At 62.1% G+C, this 20,030-nt stretch overlaps 1 protein-coding gene across 9 annotated transcripts; it reads left to right on the top strand.

The window, feature by feature from the left end:
• The first annotated feature begins 694 nt into the window (after positions 1-694).
• On the top strand, positions 695-18,879 carry NHSL2 (NHS like 2). 9 transcript variants are annotated; one of them, XM_090150480.1, is made up of 8 exons: positions 695-1,015; positions 12,201-12,353; positions 12,951-13,087; positions 13,247-13,451; positions 14,264-14,344; positions 15,361-17,472; positions 17,569-17,704; positions 18,134-18,879. In XM_090150480.1, exons 1-8 carry the CDS (start codon positions 778-780, stop codon positions 18,435-18,437), a joined length of 3,366 nt encoding a protein of 1,121 aa, XP_090006606.1. In that variant the 5' UTR covers positions 695-777; the 3' UTR covers positions 18,438-18,879. The 9 variants fall into 9 exon arrangements, with proteins under 9 accessions (XP_090006606.1, XP_090006607.1, XP_090006610.1 ...); XM_090150484.1 differs by having other exon boundaries at positions 753-1,015; positions 14,213-14,344; XM_031594050.2 differs by having other exon boundaries at positions 753-1,015; positions 14,213-14,344; positions 17,572-17,704.
• Positions 18,880-20,030: the final 1,151 nt, after the last annotated feature.

The raw sequence follows: 20,030 nt of genomic DNA on the forward strand, positions 1-20,030 counted from the left end.
GCCCGGGATATTCCCAGGGCTGGAAATATTTGGATGCTGCAAGAGTGCGTGGGGGGAGCGGTGCTTTGTGCTCGCTGCAGCCCTCCTCCCCTTCCCTCCCCCCCCAGCAATGGTGCTGGGCTTTCCTCAGCTTTTGGGATGCATAGAAATCCCGTCCCTGCTGCCCTTGAGCTGCGCTTCAGAGCCGTGACCCCACAAGGACACATCCGTACGGACGTGCTGCCAATGCACTTTGCTTTTTCCTGCATGAAAAGATAAAAACTTCCGGCATGAAGAGAGCAAACAAAGCTGGTGGGAAGTTGCACATGGGGGGTGGGTGGCGGTGCAGAGGACCCACACGGCCATAAGTGAAGCGTTAAAAGTCCAGAGTGCCGTGTGAAGGAGCGGGAAGCTCTGGGGGCTGCAAAGAAATCCCACTCCCGGTGCTCATCGCTGCCCGGGGGGTTTCTGCCCTCCCACCCCCACGTCCCAGCGGCGCTGCCCCGCGGCTCCCGACGAGCGGAGCCCGCAGCTCTCGGAGCGGAGCACCCCGGAGCGGGGGCGGCTTCAAAGAGGGGAATTTGTGCTCCGGGACCAAGACAGATATTTGTTTTGGTGTTTGCTGGGGTGAGGGCACCCGCGGGAAGGTTTGCAGGGAACAACCGGGGGCTCCCCGAGCGCGGCCGCCCCTCCCTCCTCTTCTTCCTCCTCCTCCTCCTCCTCCCATCGGCCGGCCCAGAGCCCGAGCAGCCGCGGGGCCGGGGGAGCGGGGCCGGCCGTGCCGAGCCGAGCCGTGCCATGCCGTTCTACAAGCGAACTGTGGTGGCTCGGCAGAGCCGTGCCGTGCCGCTGGTCGAGCTGCGGGACGTCTGCACCCTGGCTGCTCTCACCCTGCTCCGGCAGCTCGCCGAGCTTTGCGGCCATTCGCTCGCCTTGCTGGGGGACATCGAGGGACACGTCGAGGCTCTGGGGCGCCGCACCGGGCGGCTGCACCGCAGGGCCTCCCGTCTGCAGGAGCTGCTGCGGGGACGGCCAGGTAAGGGAAAGGCTCCCGGGGTGCCCGTCGGGCTGGGCTCCGTGTCACCTCCGCCTCCTGGGCGACACCTGCTTGGGGACGGAGCGCTGTGCCGGGGTGACGTCGGGGCAGCTCAGCGGCAGCGCCGCGCTCTGCACAGCCGGGATTTTCCCCCCAGCAGCAGCTGGCAGCAGCCAGGATGACGGCTGAGGTTCGCTCTGCATCCCCTCTTCCCGAAGCTGTCCCATTGCAGCCTCCTCGGGAAAGCGGCGATGCGGGGCTGAGCCTCCATCCTCGCATCCCTTACAGCAGCTTCCACGCAGGTTTGGCACGGCCGAGGTGACAGCCCGCGGTCGCAGCGTGCTGCCCGCTCCCGGCAGCGGGAGGGGTTTGTTTTTGCCCGAATCGCTTTCGTTTCCCTTTTCAAGTCTTTCTCTTTGGCACCGGCTTCATCACCGGGTCAGAAGCAGGCAGCCTGCTTCAGAGGAGCTTAAAATAAGCTCATTTTGGATTTGTTTAAGAAAGTTTATTTTAAAACGCTTTGGGAGGGTTGGAGCGGGAGGGGGGGGGAAGGGGAGATGTTGTTGCAGCACGTTTTCCCCAGAAGCACAGCTCATTTCTCAGGCCCTCAGTGAAATCTGTGCTGTCTGTAAGCACTGCTCCGTCTGAGCAGAGCCGTGGGAAATGAGTGCTGGAGCTTGATGGCACGGCTGCACGCTGAGCCACAGCTGGGATGAGAAGGGATCGAGGAAGGAAGAGGCTCCCCTGCCTCAACTGGGAAGGAATATGGGGAGAAGGAGGCACTGCGGTCACCCAGGCTGAGCCCAGCGATGCCACCGTCCCCAGGAGGAGGAGCCGGTGGTGATGGTGACCAGATGGTCCCCACCTGGCTGGCAGGTTGGGGAAACTTGGTGGCCATGGGGGCTTTGTGCCACTGCGATGGATGCTGGCACCGTGGATGCAGGCAGTGGTCAGGACAATCCCCCTCCAACATCTCACTGGAGGTGTGAACATGACAGCATGCAGATGTGCATTGACAGCACATCTGGAGGTGTATACAGGCCCAAATCTCACCTTTCCTCCCTGAGATTGGCCGGTGGGTGGCAGAGACCCCATGCTCACTGCGTTTCCCCCACCCCAAAGGGCAGCACTGCCCGTTCCCATCCATCCACCACTGCCGTTCTGCAGCCCACGGGGGTGAGTGCACTTCTGAGTGCTGCTTCAAATGATGTTTGTTTTTCCAAGTGCTCCACCATCTGCTGCCCCTGGGGAGATCGGCGCACGTGTCCAGAGGGTGCAACCTTTGCCAGCCCCATCCTTGCAGGGACAGCCCAGGGCTGCTTTGTGCAGAGTCCTTGGGTGGGGAGCTGTCAGGACAGGATAGTTTTTTTCCCCCTTTTTCCATTTCTTGAAGAGGATCCAAATCACGTTTCTCCTCTCAGAGTGGAACAAATCCAACATGTCTCATTCACAGGGGATGCAGCAGGGAATCAACCAGCACCAGCAGCCTTCCTGCATCCCAGCATGGGGCAGGCAAAGAGGGCCAGGCACCAGCGTCACCCTTCCCCAGGATGGTTCCCCGGTTGGAGCATCCTGGGTATTCCCACATCACTCCATCCGAGGAGACAGCAGGGTTGTTTCCACTGCTGGGAGCTGGGGGCTGTTGGATTCCTCAGCCCTTATTCATCCACTGGCCGTCATGTGAGAGCGGAGGGATGCACAGCCCAGCTGCCCAATGTGGAGATGCGTCCCCTGGGTGGTGGCAGCAGGGACATGAGCTGTGCTCCCTGCTCAGCCCCTCGGGACCCTGCTGTTCCCAAAATAAATCTCAGTGCTGAAGAAAACAGGGCCTGGCGCCGGGAGGTATGAAGGCATTGTGCCCACAGAGCTGCGGGGACGGAGCTCTGGAAGGAACGCTGCGCTGTGCCGCTCCCGGGTGCTGCCTGTTCCCAAGGCAGGAAGGCACAGGGGGTGCTGGTGCCACCTCAGTCCCACTCCTCCTCCAGCCCCAGAGTTCTCCCCGAGGCTCTGCCAGCACTTCTGCAACAGTGCTGCTCCTTGCAGGCGTGCAGCACCTCCAGCCCCGTGCTGGCTGTGAGTGCGGCCGCGGTGACGTTGCACAGGAACATGGCTCTGTTTCAGCCGTGTCTCCAAAGAGCTTTGCATCATCTGAAGCAGTCTGAAGGATGCGTTCACTTTCATGTACAGAGCTCACTTTGGCAAAATGTTTTCCAGCTGGAGGGACCTCTGCAGCACTTGTCTGGGGCTGCTGCCAGGCAACGAACCACAGCACCCCGCAAGCAGCACCCACTGCCACCGGGCACATCCAGTGTTCAGCCCTGTGCCGGCAGCCAGCAGTGCTCTGGGTGGTCCTGGCCATCAGCTGTGCGTGGGCTGCGAGGCCACAGAGTGGCTGTGGGGTGGGGGGAGCTGAGGTCTGGCTTTGGGACAGCACTCATGGTGATGCAAAGGAGCTGGGTTTCCTCCATCCGATCCCACAGACCAGCTCTACGCCACGTCGGTTTGGATGTGCACACGGCAGCACCACAGCCACAAAGGGTTCACCTGCACCCCAATGGTTTATCCCCTCGTGCAGTGCATCTCAGGTGTGCTGTGCTCACCCAGTGTGCACGCAGGGATTGCTGGCTGCAGTGAGCAGAACGGTGAGTGGGAGGTGAAGCTAACGGCGAGCTTTTGAATTTGCAACCTGCAAACTGAATGTGCAGTTTGTGTTTGGAAATTTGAAAAGCCTCTTTCGTGGCTCTGCTGAGCTCTGGAGTGGGATGTGGGTATCACGGGTCTGCTTGGCTGGGAGCAGCCAGAAGGTTGTGGGGGATTGGTGCTGGTGGGAGCTGCTAGGTGGCCCCAGGTGTCTGCTCACCTGCAAGAGGGCAAAGCAACGGCAGCAGGAGGCGAGGGCAAGGCAGCAGGATTGCCTCTTGCCTGCACAGGGATCCATGCTGCAGCTCCCTGGGGAGGAGAGCACCTCACCCCACAGATGAGCCCCAAAGAGTGGGGCCAAAGGGTAGAGAGACCCTACGGAAGCCACAGGCTCCAGCCTGGAGCAAAGCCCTTCACCCAGCCGCCCGATCCTCATTAACTAACGAGGAGGGGAAGCTCTGCCCGCAGCACGCTGCAGGGTGACGAGGGGCATCTCCTCCCGCCGCGCACACATCTCTGCTCGGGGGATGAAGGGCTGCCGATGGGACACTCCGTCCCCGCGCCGTCTCCATGGCTCCGCCGTGGCATGCGTCTGCAGCGGGGAAGTGCAGCTATGTCTTTAAGAAGGGCCTGGGCTGGGGTGGGAGAAGCATTTCCACGCAGCTTTTCTCCCGGCGAACCTGGAGCGAGTTAGCAGCCGAGTTCGCACCGCTGCCGTCAGCCAGCTCGCCCCAATGGGAGCCGCGGTGCCATGAGGACACGGGGCACGGGGCAGCCCTCAGCCCCCCCAGCCCCCAGCCCCGTGGGGAGAGGAAGAGGCCGAGCTGGGTATGTAGTTCTATCCCCGACTTGCAGTTTCACTTTGGGGAGGGTCCGGCAGCTCTGCGGGGTGAGGACAGGGAGCGCAGTGTGTCCCCAGCACTGGGTGTTTCCTCCTCCTCCTCCTCCTCTTCCTCCTCCTTGCAGCTCTGCCTGGAGACTCCATTGGGAGGGGAGGTGCCCCCATACCCCCACCTCGCTGCCACATTCCTGGCTCCAGGGCGGGAGCTCCGGGTGGGATCAGGCAGCGATGCTGTGATGCATGTGCACGGCACACCGTGCCATGCCGTGTCCTGCACCCCAGCGGGGTCACTGCCGCCGCATCCCCCTCCATGGGCTCAGCGTTGTGGCAGCATGTGGCACCCAGCCGGGCGGTGCTCGGTTGCGCTCACTTTTCGCAGGCTGGAAGCAGCTCTGGTGGCAGAGGATGTGGGTGCAGTTTTTGGGGTGCCTGCCGTTGGGGTATTCGTGGGAGGGCTGCACATCCCCGCATGGGCAGCAAAGAGCTCACAGCTGGTCCTGTGCTCACGGCACTTGGCGGGGAGTGAGGAGGGGGGGGAGCCGGGTTGAGGAGCGGGGAAACTGGCGCTGCTACGCGGGAGGAATCCCAGGAATGCAGAACCCAGAGGGGACACGAGGTGGCACGACAGCCTCAGCTCGCGTTTTGGGATCCGCGAGCAGAGCGGTGCCAGGGGCCGCTCCGGGGTCACCTTCAGTGGGGCGAGCGGTGGGGCGCGGGCACGAGGCTCCCGACCACCCCCTCCCCAGCACCCCTAACAGCCCACAGCCACCCACACCGCTTTGGGCTGCGTGGGGCTGCATGGGGCAGCACGGGGCCCCGGTCCCGCTCCCCCTGTCCTTGGCTCGGGCCCTGAGCCATTGTTCTCCAATGAGCTCATCCCAGCCTCTCGTTATTATTATTATTATTATTATTTTTTTTTTTAACGCTGTTTCTTGGCCGGAAAATAATCAGCTGGGCCACTTGGTGTGGATGGCCGCTTCAAAGGAGCAGCTTTCTCCTCCAGCTGAGGGGGGGGGGGGGTTGCTTTGGAAGCAGAGGTGCAGCATATAGGGATCCCTGCACGGGATGGGGACTACAAGAACGCAGTGCTCTGCTGGCCGGGGTGCAGCAGGAGAAAACATACATGGGGATGGCATTTCTGCTGCCATTGCAGAGCCTTGGTTCGCCTGGGCAATGCAGGGGCTCTCTGCCCCAATCCGGGGGTGGCACAGCTGTGCCCCCGCACCGCCGCAGCTGTCACACCCACCTGCTCCTTGCAGCACTCGTGCTGCTGCTCCTCGCCGAGAGTACTGATCCAATTTGTGGCTGTTGCCATAACAACCTCCCGTCGCTTTCTGGTCCTTTCTGTCTTTCCGTGGATGCTGAGATTCGGTGGCTGAGGGATGCTCCAGCCCTGATGGCCCGGGATGGAGCGGGACGGCCTGGGATGGAGCGGTGTGACACTGGGGCCTCTGGGTGCCACCGTCTGCTGGGTGCAAAGGGATGTGTGCCAGCCAGGTCCCACTGCATCATGTGGGACAGCAGCACCCAGCTGGGGACAGCAGCACCCAGTTGTGGACAGTGACACCCAGCCTGGCACACGGAATGCTCCCCATTCCTCCCACCGCAGCCCCCACCCATGAACCACAGACCCTATCCCCGTGGCTCACACCGACTTTCCTCACCCCAGGATCCCCCCTTGCCCCCGCCCCCTACCCTCCCAGCTCCCACTGCACCTTGGGGGACTCCGGCTGCCCTCGGAGTCTGCCACCCACGACCACCCGACACGCGGCGCTGCGGTTTAGGGGGACCCCCGGCCCTCCCCCCGCCCAACCCCTTGCCACCGGGGTGACCCCACCCCCCCGGTGCCCCCACCCATTCAGCCCCGCGGCGGGCGGGCCCCGAGGGGGCGGGCGGGCCGTGCGGATGCGGCGGGCGCTCGGTGTGGCGCGGTGCGGTGCGGCCCGGCCCGGCTCGGCCCGGCTCGACTCGACTCCTCCTCCTCCTCCTCCTGCTGCCCGCTCCCGGCGGCGCGGCGCGGCGGGGGAGGTATGGAGCCGGCGGGGAGCGGCCCGGGGGCGGCGGGGCTCTGAGCATCGGGGCCGGCCGAGCCGCGCCGGAGGATGGGCAACGCGCAGCGGAAGGCGCCGCGCAGCCAGCGGCGGGGCAGGATGCGCGCAGCAACAGGTATCGGGGGATGGGACGGGGTCCCCGGGAGCGGTGCCCCCCGGAGCGGGGTGGGACGGAGGCGGGGAGGGGGCGGCTCGTGCTTCGCCGCGGGCGGTTGATCCCTGTGGGTCGCTTGGAGGACGCCGGTGAGGTCACCTCCAGCTGAGGCTGCAGGGGACGGGGAGAGATGGGGCCGTGCGTCCGGCGGCACCGGGCTGCGGGGCGTGGAGCAGGTGCTGATGTGTGGCCTGGGAACGGGGAGACAGTGCTGGGAGTGGGGAGCGAGCGCTGGGTTGCAAGGAGAAAAGCCTGAATTGCGTGGAGTCAGCCCCGAATTGCAGGCAGTGAGCCTCGAATTGCAAGGAGCCAGCCCTGGGTTGCAAGGAGTGAGCCCCAAATTGCAGGAGCCATCTGTGTGGCAGAGGCCTGCACTTGCTGGCCCTAGAGCTGGGTCCTGCCCAGGTGGGGAGCCTATCCCTGCACAGCCCCTGGTACCCACAGCCCCCTTCTCTCCACCCATGAAGGTGGTGGGTGTCTGGTTGGGTCTCACACCACAAGGTGGGCAGAACACCCAGCAAATCTGCACAAGGTGTTTGGGGGGACTGTGGGGGCAACTGAGCTGCCCTCAAAACAGGTGGGTCCAACAGGCAGGACCTGCTTGATCACCCCTCTGTCCCCACATGGCTGGCCCGGGCAGTTCCACAACCCTTCCAGACACTGAGAGGCTCATCCCCTCCCAGCACCCCATCCCAGCACCTGGGAATGCTGAAAACATGGGGCATGAGGGCTGGCAGTGCTCTGGGGCCGTCCACGATCCATTGCTTGCAGGGTCAGGAGCAATGGGGGTGCAATGGGGAACCCATTCAATTGCTTGGGAGCCACACGAAAATGTGGAGTGATTGTCACAGCCCCAGCGACTGTCACAGCTTAATAATGAGCGGGCAGAGGGGGTGGAAGTACAGCCTGTCTCTGTATCACTTTGCAGCTGCCGTTGCAGCGGGTGTCGCAGTGGAATGAAATGGGGCAAGGAGAGCCTGGGATGCGAGGGGTGAAGGATGCTGTGCTATGAGGTGCAGTGTTGGGGCCCTTCTGGGAAGGAAGGGTTGGCAAAACCGTAGCCGAGCTCCCACTTTGCCAACAAGTTGCCATTGCCCTATTGCCTGTGGGCTGGGGGCTCTCAGGTCACTGTGTTTCAGAAAGCTGTCAGTGGTGGATGCTAAGGAGGTATGCAGACATGCCAGATAAGGGCCAGGGGAATCTGCTGCCAACTCCCACAGGCTGTGTGCTGGAGCAGCTCTGCTTGGCTCCATCCATCAGGGCCATGTGCAGATGCTGCCTGGGCTGCTTGTGCCTGGGGGAAATGTGCTCTGCTCACATCTGCTGCCTTTGGGGCATCCTATCCCTGAGGTCTACAACTCTGGGGTCTGCAGCAGCACCAGGTGCAAGGCTGCCTGTCCCCTGCACTCAGGGCTGTGTTCCCATCACTGCTCCCATCCTGGCCCCCATGGGCTTCACACCCCTGGGAACAACTGGCTGAGCTGCACAGATCCCTGGGGTGCGTGGAAAGTGGTCCCTCATGGCTCAGGGAGCTCTAGCAGCGCTCAGCGCAAAAAGCCGACTGCCTTCCGAAAGCGGTGCCATGGGAAGGAAGAGAGGACGGGGCCGTACAGTGGGCGGCGGGAGCTGACTCAAGCAGCCAGTTCCTGGCCGTTTCCTTTTGCTCTGGGCCGTGGACGGGGCAGGTGGAGGCAGCTCGCTCCTCACCGTGTGCTTTGCTGAGCAGCCATGGCCAAGGTGGAGTGGCTCCTCGCGCCGTGGCAGCGCACAGGTAAGGCGCAGGGCTGCAGGGATCGGGTGGCCGCTCAGGCATGGGGACGCAGAGCTCTGGGACACGGGGTCGGTGCAGGTCTCATCCTCCCTTCCCCAGCGTGGCTGCAGCGTGTGCCCTGCTTTCTGCTCCCTGCCCAGCCTGGCCGTCCTCAATGCAACGAAGCCGGGGCCATGCTGAGCTCCACGCCGCTCTGCTGTGGCTGCTTTCAGCTCTCGGGCCCCTTTGTCCCGAGGCCTGGCCGTGTTCCCCTCTCAGCCACTTCCTCGCATTGTCCCGGCGAGGGGAGTGCAAATCCAGCAGGGCATGGGGGAAACGGCGCTTTCCTGCGAGCGCCCGCTCCCAGCACGGGGCCACAGCCTCCATGCAGGCAGACCCCATTGACTCCCACCCCATGTCCCTGCTTGCCGTGTCCCTGCGCCCGCCTGTCGCTGCACGAGTGGCAGCTGGTTGCTGTGGTGACTGTTCCCAAAGCAGCATGGCACCCCTGCGTGCCCCCACATACAGAGCTGGGGAGGAGGGACCCCCCACCCATCCCCATTAGGAACCCTTCTACTCCGGCCCTACACGGGGTGTGGGGTGAAGGAAGGATCCAGCTGGAAAAATGGGTTTGTGTCTGTTTTACCTGATGGTACCTCAGGGCTTTGGCACAGTGTTCACTCTGAACCCTACTGATGGATGGTGGTGGTTCCTGCTCTGCTGCTGGTGCTCTCTCATGCGATGCAGCCTTGCCCTGCACACTGGGTGACCCCCTCAGCTGCAAACCCACCCACCCCAACAGCTCCTGCAGCGCTGCTGTCTGCTGTCAGTGCAAAATCAGCTGACAACATGTGAAACGGGGAGGGTAAGGAGAGCCCAGATCTGCAGGAGCAGGCTGCTGCCGTTGTTGTGCATCGCGGCCCTGCAGGAGGTGCAGGTGTGGGGTCACAGTGTGGGCACCCACATAACAGCCTGCAGCCCCCGTGGCCTCACCCCGTGGCACAACGTCTGTGGGGATGTTTCTTCCTTTGGACACACTGCATCCCATGCACTCTCTCCTGGTGTGGGGCACACGGGTGTTCAGTGGGGCACTGCTCTATGGGAACGCCGTACAGTGTCCGTGCATAGTGCTGCTGTGTCTCTGCAGGGCTGCTGGCCCGACGGCTCCAAATCCAGCATGGGGTGAGGTGGGACAGGAGGCACTTTGCATGGTGGCTGCCAGCTCCCACCGCTCGCTATTTTCTCTTCCTCTCCACTCGTTGAGGAGCAGCGTGCACTCTGGCTCCGGCCCATAGGGAATGTCATTGCGCCACGCGTCGCGCCGTGTTGGGGCTCTCATCAAAGCATTGCAGAGCATTGCCGGCACTGCAGCACAGCGGAGTTTGGGTCACTGTTGGGATTGCTCTGAGCTTCGAGGTTCGCAGCCTGGTGCACCAGGGCTGGATGCTGCTGTGCCAGTGCCTGTTGCCATGGCCGCTCAGCTAACGCTGCCTCTGCCGCTGCTGTTCCATCACTCCTGGGGTACCTCTGCAGTGCCGGCGCTCCCTGCTCGCTTCAGGAGTGCTTGAGAAGGGGAAGTTTGGCGGCATCATCTCACCATAGATTCGCACTGAATCGAAGCGGCTCTCGATGGCTCTGTCAAACATCTCCCTGTGGATTCGGGGTGCCTGGGCAGTAGGTAAATGCGACTGCTGGCGTGGAGCGGGGTGGCTTGGAGATGCTGAGGGTGGGTGTGTGCATTGTGCCCCACATCGGGTGGTGCTGGGGAAGGGCAAAATTGTGTTCGTGCTTGATGCTGGACCTAAGGTGGGAGCAAACTCCCTGTGGCTACAGCCCCACACCTCACACCACCATCGCCACATCATCCCGAGCCTGAACACTTGCTCGTGCTCTCTGCAAACTGTCCCCAATGTCGTGGTGCTGCTGCATGGCCATGCACATAGATGCTACCCTGGTCCTGAGGTGTGGGGCAGAGCTGTGCCCAGGTGGGACAGAACCCTGGGAGACATCATGCCTCCTTTGGGTGGCCATCCCTCAGTTTCCCCCAGCAGTGAGGCGTACATCAGGAATCCATGGTGGAGTCCAGAGGGATGGTGCTGCTGGCTCCTTGTGCCACACGGCAGAGCCACGGCATGATGCCCAGCACTCTGAGCACCCAGTCCCAAGGAGCACCACCCAAAGTACCACGGCATTACATTCGCTCCTGCATGCAACCTGAGCCATGCACACACGGTGCCTGGGTGCTCCTCGTGCAGGTGGGGTGTCACAGTGTCACAGCCTGGGGATGGCTGTGGCCCCCCCCCCCCCCCCCCCACACACACACACACGCTGCCCGGCTGCGCTTCCGCTTTGCTCAAGGGTGGTTCCAGATTTCAGTGCTGCCGTTTGCCCGCTGGGCTCCAGCTGGCACAGTTGGCCCCCAGGGCTGCTGAGAGGTCCGGGGCGGAGGTAAGGTGCTCTGCTCAGGGCAGGATGTGGTGGAGGAGGGTGTGGGTATGAGGGCTGTGCTGTATGGGGATCCCCGAGTCCCTGTTGGGTGCTGTGTGGTCTGCCAGGGGGGTGATACCCTGAGCTTGCTCTGTGCACAGCATGCTCTCTTTGTGCCAACACCTGTCCTCTTTGGGCATCGTCTGGGAGGCAATGGGAGGAACAAGCATGTTCCTGCTGAAAAACAGGGGGTTGTGCTCACCTGGGGCAGAGAAATGCCATGCCTGGCCGATGGTTGCTCTGGGCACGGTGCTGCCCCGTGTGCCCCCTCTGGGATGGGGTCCTGCAGCTGGGCAAAGCTCAGCATGATTTCCTTGCGCACACCCCGACACCTCTTGGTTGATATGGAAACAAGTCAAATTATTTAAAGGAAAGGAGGAAAAAAAAAAAAAGAAAGGCTTGTGTTAAGGCATGTCGTTATGGTAACACAAATTATAAAAGTAACTAGGCTAGGGAGCAGGCACGCTGCTTTCGGATGCTGGGCGTTGTGCTGGGGGCTGCGGGTAGAGAAGGAGCAGGGGTGATGCTGGGGGCACGCAGGCTGGGATGGTGGTGGCCCTGGTGGCTGCAGAGGGCTCAAATGGAGCAGAAGGGGGAACCCAGCAGGGAGGTGCTGGGCACCAGGGCTGCCGTGGTGCAGTCATTCTTCAGCAAAGCCGCAGAGCTGCTTGCTCTGCATGCTGGGGTGGGGTTGAGGGTGCTGAGGCTCTCGCTGGGGCCAGCACACACAGTGCAGGGATGAGGGGAAGCGTTTGCCACGCAGGAAGCAGGGCTGGGTGTGCACTGCCTGCACCCCGGGGCCACCCAGCAGCCCGCAGCCTCTTCCCACCCTTTCCTGCCAAATGTGAGTTACTCTCGGGCGATGCTGGTGGATGAAGTGCGACAAACAGTGCCGTGTCCCCTCGCACCCTCCCTTTAGGCTGTGGTTTCTGCTCTCCTGCAGCAAGGAGGTTGCTTCACCATTGCCCTTCCTGCGCCCGACAGCAGCTGTGCAATCACCCAGGGCGGTGGGTTGATTTCTTCCTTCCTCAATTTCTCTCTGCTCCTTGCCTGGCTCTGGCCGCCCACGGAAGCGTGTCCAGCGCCTGCAGCAGCGACGGGCTCTGCTCTTGTATGACACAGCCACATCCCCATCCCTGTGTTGCTGGAGGGAGACGCATGGATGGGATGCGTGTGCTGTGCTGCCTCAGCAACCAGCCCCAAACCCTCAGCAGCACTCACAGGAGGTGCAGTCCCTCACTTCCCTCTTGTTCTACTCACAGCCACCTCTAACCTGGACTTGGAGAGCAAGAAAGCCGCCCCCACCAAGCTGTCATGGCAGCAGCCGGTGAACGTCTTCCTGGCTGCCGGCCGCCCGCCCGGCATGGAGCAGCTGCACCAGGAGGCTCAGCTCAACCTGCAGAGCCTGCTGCAAGGTACTGGGGCATTGCTGGGTACGGCTCCGGGTCTGCTGCACTGAGGGCATCTCCGAGCTGCTCCATGCACCTTGCAGAGCTGTGAGGTCCCAGCCTCCAGCAGCCCGTTCTCTGCTCTGCCCCCAAACCCCTGCACCCAACAGAGCCGCCGTGGCCCTGAGCTGTGCCTGGGGCTGCCCACGAGGAGCGTGGGGCCGGGTAATGGAATCAGCGCGGCTGCTGATCTTGTTTCCTCCCAATTTCTCCATCACGACGTCACGCGGCCTCAGATCAGATGCTTTACAGGCATCGATTAGATCAGCAGCCTGGCCTTCCCCCAGCTCGTAATCTCATTACGGCAGCCCGAGTAGAGCTGGTTTCCGCACTAGGCTGTAACGACCAGCGCTAATTAGCTCAACAATCACAGGACGGGAGATGGGGAGCGCTGGCTATCCCCAGCCAGGCTCCCGGCCCCCTGGGAGCTGCAGCTTTCCCAGCCATGGCCCCGCTGCAGGGCTCTGCACTCCCCTTCCTGCATCTTGAGCAGGACAGGCAGACACAGCCCAGGGACAGACATTGGTGGCTGGAGCAGGGTCCTACTGGCTGTTTCCCTTGCAGAGGAATATGAGGAGCAGTATGCTGAGAGCAGAGTGACTGGGCAGACCTTCCGTGCCGCCGGCCACCCACCTCCCAGCACCCCTACGGAGCCCTCACCCCGGCCTCTGCCCTCCAAGCGCCTCGAGTTCGTGCTTATGGTGAGTCCCAGGGCCGCGGTGGGGATGCACCTTTGTGCCTGAGCTCTTTGTGGGGTGCCAGGACATCAGCTGGGGGTGATACATTGGCACAGCATTGCACAGCAAGATGGGGGGTGACCCTTTCTATCTCACCGGGGTGATTCATGCTTTTCCCCGCAGCCCCCAAGCCGGAGAGCTGATGAGGAGGAGAGCAGCAGTGCCAGCACGCTGGGCGTGAGACCACCCGACACCTCCCTGAGCCTCCCCACCACCCCCGACAAGCAGACAGCCTGGCCCAGGGCCTTCCCCCTGCCCACCGTGGAGGAGAAGCAGTGGCACCAGTCCTGCTCTGTGCAGACCAACGTGGTCCCCATCAATGTCTCAGGTAAGGCACCACCCACGCATGGTGGCTGGGGAAGAGGTGATGGAGCTGAGCTGGCACCTGGGAAGGACGCTCCCAACAGGATGCTGGGTGGTGGGAGGGGGGGCTGAGAGCCCGTGTCCCCGCCGGCCACGTGGGGACAGCAGGGGACAGCAGCGGCATGCTCGTGTGCGTCATTCCCTGCCATCTCTCCTGCCATCTGCAGCTCCGTGTGTCCGATCCATGCCACCAGCCGGTCTCTTGTTTGTGCCGTGCTGCCCTGCCAGCCGGTTCTGTTGTCACCTTGGCTCTCACCGTGCTCCGTCTGTCCATCCATCCATCCGTCTGTTCTCGCAGGGCCGCAGCTCCCAGACACCCCATGAACACATTCAGCCACTGATTGTGTCCCTCAGTGCCACATCCCCACAGTTCTCAAATGCCTTTAAGAGCAATGCCCCTCCCCTACCCCCCCGGGCAGCCCGTGCCAGTGCATTATCACTTTTCCAGAGAAGAAATTTCTACAAATACCCAACCTGACCCTCCCCTGGCACAGCTTAAGGCCACTACCTCTCATCATTTCATGCATCCCACCTCCATCGCAGCAGCAGCTCCGCGTTCCCGCAGCCAGCACCACCCACCACATCTCACAGCACATGGCTCACCACGTCCTCCATCCCCCGCCACCCACCCTCGCTGCAGCAAGCCAGGGGACAGCCATGGTGCCGCAGGTGGCCGTGTCCTCCTGGCCGCAGCAATACGGTACGGCGTGTTTGTTTTGGCTACAGGGCAGCACTTTGCTAGGCACGCGAGTGCTCGTCACTCCCTGTTTAACACAGAGACCGCGATGAACCCCAAGTCCACCCTGCGGCGTAGACGGACCATTATCGGATTCCCTAACATGTCCCTGCGAGACCAAGGTGACAGCAAGAACCGCGCAGCCACCCCGGGGGGCTGGGACACCCCGGCCTTGGGGATGTGAAGGCCACCAAGCAAACCCCTGTGCGCTCTTGGGGTCCTGCGCATGCTGGTGACACTTGGCACTGGAGCTGGCATGTGTTGGGGGACACCCCCACACCCCACGTCAGGGTGCTTACAAGGAGTGAAGGATGCTGAGATTCAACCCGGTCCTATGCTGTCCCTCGTGGGCAATAGGCAGACCCCACGCCACTGTGATGAGGGTGCTGGCATGGTGAGGGTGCTTAAAGCATCCCTGGCGTGGCCATGAAGCAGTGCTTGATCCTATCAGTGCAGCATCCGTCCCAGTTCTTGGGCATCACAGTGCTGACCACAGGAAAGGTTCTTCATAAGTATGTGGGGACCTGAGGTAGAGAAACCACAGCATCAAAAGAAGTTCTCACTGGATAGGAGGAAGGCTTTTCCCTGTCACAGTAGCCAGCCACTGGGGACAGGACCCCAAGTGAGATTCCTCCTGTGGAGTAACTCAGAGTTCAGCTGATCACAGCCTTGAGTCCCTGTCTGACTGTGTGTGGGACCCCTGGGACCATTCCCACTGGACTGCTCAGAGATGAGGAGGGGCTGTGAGCCATCTCGTCCCTCCTGGCACAGGGGGTGATGCCCACCACAGAACAGCACTGGGGCAGCACTTTGGTCCCTTCTGGGGGTACTGCCTCTTGCATGGAGACTCCCACTCTGGTTAAACTGTCCACACACTTCATGGGACATCTCAAATCCCAGAATAAGTGCTAACCAGGCTGAGACTGTCCCCAGCTGGCTGCTGCCCACCCAGTAGAGGGGAACATCTGGGGTCAACCCTTCTCTTGCAGTCAGCTGGGACAGACTGCATATGCAGGCAAGGATGCAGCCCAAAGGTGGGCCATGGGGTGGGAACGGTCCTACATCCAATAGGGAAGGATGGTGGCTGCGACGCCCAGGGCAGTGCCAGCCCACGCTCACCCCACATTTGTCCCCACAGGCAGCACCAACGGCCCTGCGCACACCACACACCCACCCATCGCCGAGTCCCTGTCCTGCAGCTTTGAGACCACGGGTGGGAGGAAGCCCTCCCAGCAGACCAGCCCCCACCAGCCGCTCTCTGCCCCGCTGAGGAAGACCTTCAGTGACCTCGGGGGCACGCTGCAGGCACGCTGCTGCCCACCGCCATCCCCCATGGACAACGCGGCCACCCCCAGCACCTGCAACGGACCACAGGGCTCCTCTTTTCCCCCACCCTGGGGTGCCAACTCCTTCGGATACACCACCCCCCCCAGCCCTGCTACTGGCCAGGAGGTCTCACCAGGCAGCTCCGCCGTGGGCTCACCCTCCGGCACGGAGCGGGCCGCCTCCTTCTTCATCGCCCAGGAGGAGCATGCGGGGAGCACTGGGCCCAGCTCCTTCTCCACCACAACGCCTGAGTCTCCTCCTGGCACTGGGGGCATCCGGAGGTGCGATGGCCAAGAAGCCAGGGTGAACTTTTCACCAACAAACAAAGAGCCGGAGCCGGCACCGGAGCCATCGCGCCTGGGGGTGGAGCGGGCAGGGTGCCGCTTCCGCGAGCGCTCGCTGTCGGTGCCCACCGACTCGGGGTCCCTCTGCTCTGTGGACATTGCTTACGCCGAAGCCCGGCGGGGCAGCACCAACTGTGCCCTGGGCTACCCCAGCGCCGGCTCCGAGGGCAGCACCAGCACTGATAACATCTCACTGGGGCCGGAGCCGGATGGGCAGCGGCGGCGGCGCTCCAAGAGCATCTCTCTCAAGAAAGCCAAGAAGAAGCCCTCGCCGCCCACCCGCAGTGTCTCACTGATCAAAGACGGACAGGACAGCCTGGCTGCCCTGGGGCTGCCCCATGATCAGAGACCCAAGAGCCTGTGCATCCCGCTGGAACCTGCTGGGCACCGGGTGGTGCATGCAGACCCCCAGGGCAGAGAGCCCGACAGCCCGGCTGCCCCTCACCAGTGGTACCTGGCAGACTGGAAGAATGGTGAGCCCTACCGGTCCCTCTCTGGCTCCAGCACAGCCACAGGGACTACAGCCATTGAGTGTGTGAAGGCACGGGGCAGCTCCGAGTCCCTCATGTCCCCCTCTGTCTCCAGGGCCACAACACCCTCCCAGCTCTCAGCAGAAGCTGACCTCAAAACCTCCTCCCCAGGCAGGCCCACAGGGCTGATGTCCCCATCCAGCGGGTACTCCAGCCAGTCAGAGACCCCCACACCCACCGTCCCCACCTCAGCCATCCTCGGGCACTCCCCACACCAGGTGCGGGTGAGGCCGCTGGTTCCCGAGAGGAAATCCTCGCTGCCCCCCACATCCCCCATGGAGCGGAGCCCCAAATCCAGGCTGTCTTTCGAGCTGCCGCTCACACCGCCCGCCCACCTCGACCTCTCGGGACTGAAGATCTCCCTGAAGGGGAAGACGAAGGTCAGCCGGCACCACTCCGACTCCACCTTCGGCACCAAGCTGGTCCAGAAGACCAGTCCCATCCAGCCCATCATGCCTGTGGTCACCCAGTCCGACCTGCGCTCTGTCCGTCTGCGCTCCATCAGCCGCTCCGAGCCAGAGGACAACACTGACGGCCCAGAGCATGCCGAGGAACTGCCACGTATCCCCTGCCTGGGGCCGGAGAGGAAAGTGAAGCCGCCGGTAGCAGAGAAGCCACCGTTAGCCAAGCGGCCCCCGTGCATCCTGCCCAAGCCCGTGGTTCTGCGGGAGGAGGGTCCCCTGTCCCCCACATCCCCGCCGAGCATCACCACCAAGGACAGCTTGGTGCTGCGGAAAGGGGATCCATGGAGGGGCCCGGGGCAGCCTCGGCGGCTCTCGCAGGGCAGCCTGGAGGACAAGCCGCGGCCAGAGGCAGAGCGCAGGAAGGCCAAGGTGCCGCCGCCAGTGCCCAAGAAGCCCAGCGTGCTCTACCTGCCGCTCACCCCAATCCCGGTGCAGCAGGCGGGGGGTGTGGGGGACCCGGCGCCCACCCCCAGCCCCATCATCACGCTGGATGCAGAGCCCAGCTGCTGCCAACCTGACGCTGATGGCCCAACACCCACTGAGGTCCCAGGCACGGCGCAAGCTGGCGAGACCTCCTCGGATCAAGGTGAGGGTGTGCCTGCTGCTCCGTGTGGAGAAGGCGGCTGGGGGATCCCTCTCCATCATCCCATGTATATCATGGCTGTTTTCTCCTCCCTGCAAGCAGGCAGCTCGTCTGAGGCTGGCACAGAGGAGAAGAGCTTCGCCAGTGACAAGACGGCCGACTCCATCGCTGAGGAAGACGACGATGTCTTCATGGCGTCCCGCACCACAGAGGATCTCTTCACTGTCATTCACAGGTAGAAAGAGCACTGCGGTGGGCACAGCCCCTCGAGCTCACCCTCGGAGGGGTTGTTGCTGCCTTATGTACTCCTGAGGATGTAAGGAAGGAATTTTTTACAATGAGGGTGGTGAGGCACTGGAACAGATTGCCCAGAGAAATCGTGGATGGCTCACACGTACGCTAAACTCAGAATCACAGCATCATTTGGTTGGGAGGGGTTTTAAAGATCCTCCAGTCCAACACCCTGCTATGGGCAGGGACACTTCCCACTGGGTCAGGCTGTTCCAAGCCTTGTCCAGCCTGGCTTTGAGCACCTCCATCCTGCCCCAGCAGAACTGGGTGGGTGCTGTGCTCCTCTCCCCTTAGGCACTGCCCTTTGCCCCATAGGCCCTGCCCTTCCCATCGCTGTAGGACTGCTCCCACCACACATCTCTTTGGTGTTTAGGTCCAAGAGGAAGGTTCTGGGGCGGAAGGAGCCTGGCGACAGCTTTAGCAGCCGGCCCAATTCCCACTCTCCTGTGAAGACGTCAGGCTCACCAACCAGCGAGTCCCCTGCAGCAGCAGTAAGCACCGGGAAGTCCTCCAGCAGGAATGAAGATTTTAAGGCTCTGCTCCAGAAGAAGAGCAGTAAAACCAGCAGCGGTTCCCGGCCGTCTGCAGCTGAACTGCTCAAGACCACAAACCCACTGGCTCGGAGGGTCATGATGGAGTTTGCCCCTGAGCTTGATGGTGCAAACAGCCAGCCCTAAACCTGCACAGAGCCTTCTGGCTACAAAGGGCTCGGGTTGGTGCAGATTGAGCCGTGCTGTGGGCAGTAGCTTTAGGCACTCAGGTCACTGCAGAAGGGATGTCCCGGCTGCCCCACTGGGGCTTCTTTCGTGCTTTCATTTCTTCCTTGGCGAATCCTCCTTGGTTCCTCTCCACTGGGAGAGCTGCCAGCAGAGAAGCAGCGTTGGGACCTGAGGCCCTCATGTCCCTGCTGCGCTGCTGGCAGGAGGGGAGAGGCAGACATGCGGCACTATAGTGGGGACTGGGACCTGGCACCTCCTGTGCCGCTGGGACAGCAGCTCCTGCTGCTTGGGAACTCAGCAGGACTGCAGCTCTAGGCACCTTCCAGCACCCGCAGCAAAGCTAGCTTGAAACTGTTTGGTCACTCGGCATGTGGTACTTTAAACGGCTTTTTCTAATGCACAGTGGTGATGATGTTTTATTCTCTTTCGTTTGACGTTGTGCCATCAGTTTCCCAGGCAAAAGTCCCAGGTTTTGAGTTCAGCTGGAAATCTGGAGATTTACTTTGGAGGTCGGTTGGACAGGAGGTTGCTTTGGAAGAGCCACAGACCATTCCTGCTCATCGTCCAAAGCATCCTCCCTGTTGCATGGGAGCAGGCGCCTGCTGTCTGCAGCCTGTGCAGTGACCTCAGGCCCCTCAAAAGCCCCTGACAAAGCTGCATTCCAGAGAGCTCTTCAGCTCTCAGTGCAAACACAGACTTTCCCTCCCCACCTCTGCCACAGGACTGAAGCACCCTGCAGAAGCGGGTAGTTCTCGTGCCTCCTGCAGACATCTACAGCTCCCATTGCTGGAGTTCCTACAGCTGCTGGCCAAACCCAGCCAGCTGTTGGGATGCAGGGCTATGCTTTGACCCTCACCCACAGGACTCCTGCAGTTTCCCAGTTTCTGTGCCCGGGGCTGCACCCTACTGCTGTCCACGTGCTGCTGGCACTGCCACCATCCCCCTGGCACAAGCAGGACCCCACAGACCGTGTGCTGGGACTGCACTGCAGCAGAAGCCACAGTGAGGAGCAGTGGGGCAGGGACAGCCAGGGGGTGGGGGCTGAGCAGAAACACCATCTCTATTCTTCCTCGGGGCAAGAAAAGGCCAGACAGCAACTAGCAGAGAAACAGAGAGTTAGGAAAGTTTGTGCTTTATTTCTTCCCCTATCTGCAAGCTCCCATGTACCCCAGCCTCCCTGAATTGGGGCAGAGCAATGGGGCCAGGGCTGAGCAGCAGTGGGGGCACAGCCCTGGGGGCCAGGGTTGGTTTGGGGGCCCTGTGCCCTCCCCTGGAGCACCACCTCTGTGGATGTGCTCTGTGCTGGCGCTGAGCTCAGAGAGGCTCTGCTGTCCTCAGCTGTTTGCTTTGAACCCCTCCTGTTACTCGCACTTGCTCCCTTCCCTCTCACAGGATGGCAGATTTCAGCGTTAAATTAGGATCTAGGCTGAGAAACTCAGGAAAAGAAGGAATTTAAAAAAAAAAAGGAGGGAAACAAAACAAACAATCAAACAAACAAACAAAAAAATCTCTGTGGTTCATCCGAACCCTGCAGCACCCGGGGAGGTGGAA

This window comes from Phasianus colchicus, chromosome 14, assembly GCF_987193195.1.
Source record: "Phasianus colchicus chromosome 14, bPhaCol1.hap1.1, whole genome shotgun sequence".
In the NCBI taxonomy this organism is placed as follows: domain Eukaryota; kingdom Metazoa; phylum Chordata; class Aves; order Galliformes; family Phasianidae; genus Phasianus; species Phasianus colchicus.

Bases quoted from the DNA above. Each gene is read 5' to 3' on its own strand.
- NHSL2 (XM_090150484.1), top strand. From the start codon at position 778: ATGCCGTTCTACAAGCGAACTGTGGTGGCTCGGCAGAGCCGTGCCGTG. The intron at 1,016-12,200 runs GTAAGGGAAAGG...TTCTACTCACAG, and splicing joins GCTGCTGCGGGGACGGCCAG to CCACCTCTAACCTGGACTTG. The intron at 14,345-15,360 runs GTGACAGCAAGA...TTGTCCCCACAG, and splicing joins CATGTCCCTGCGAGACCAAG to GCAGCACCAACGGCCCTGCG.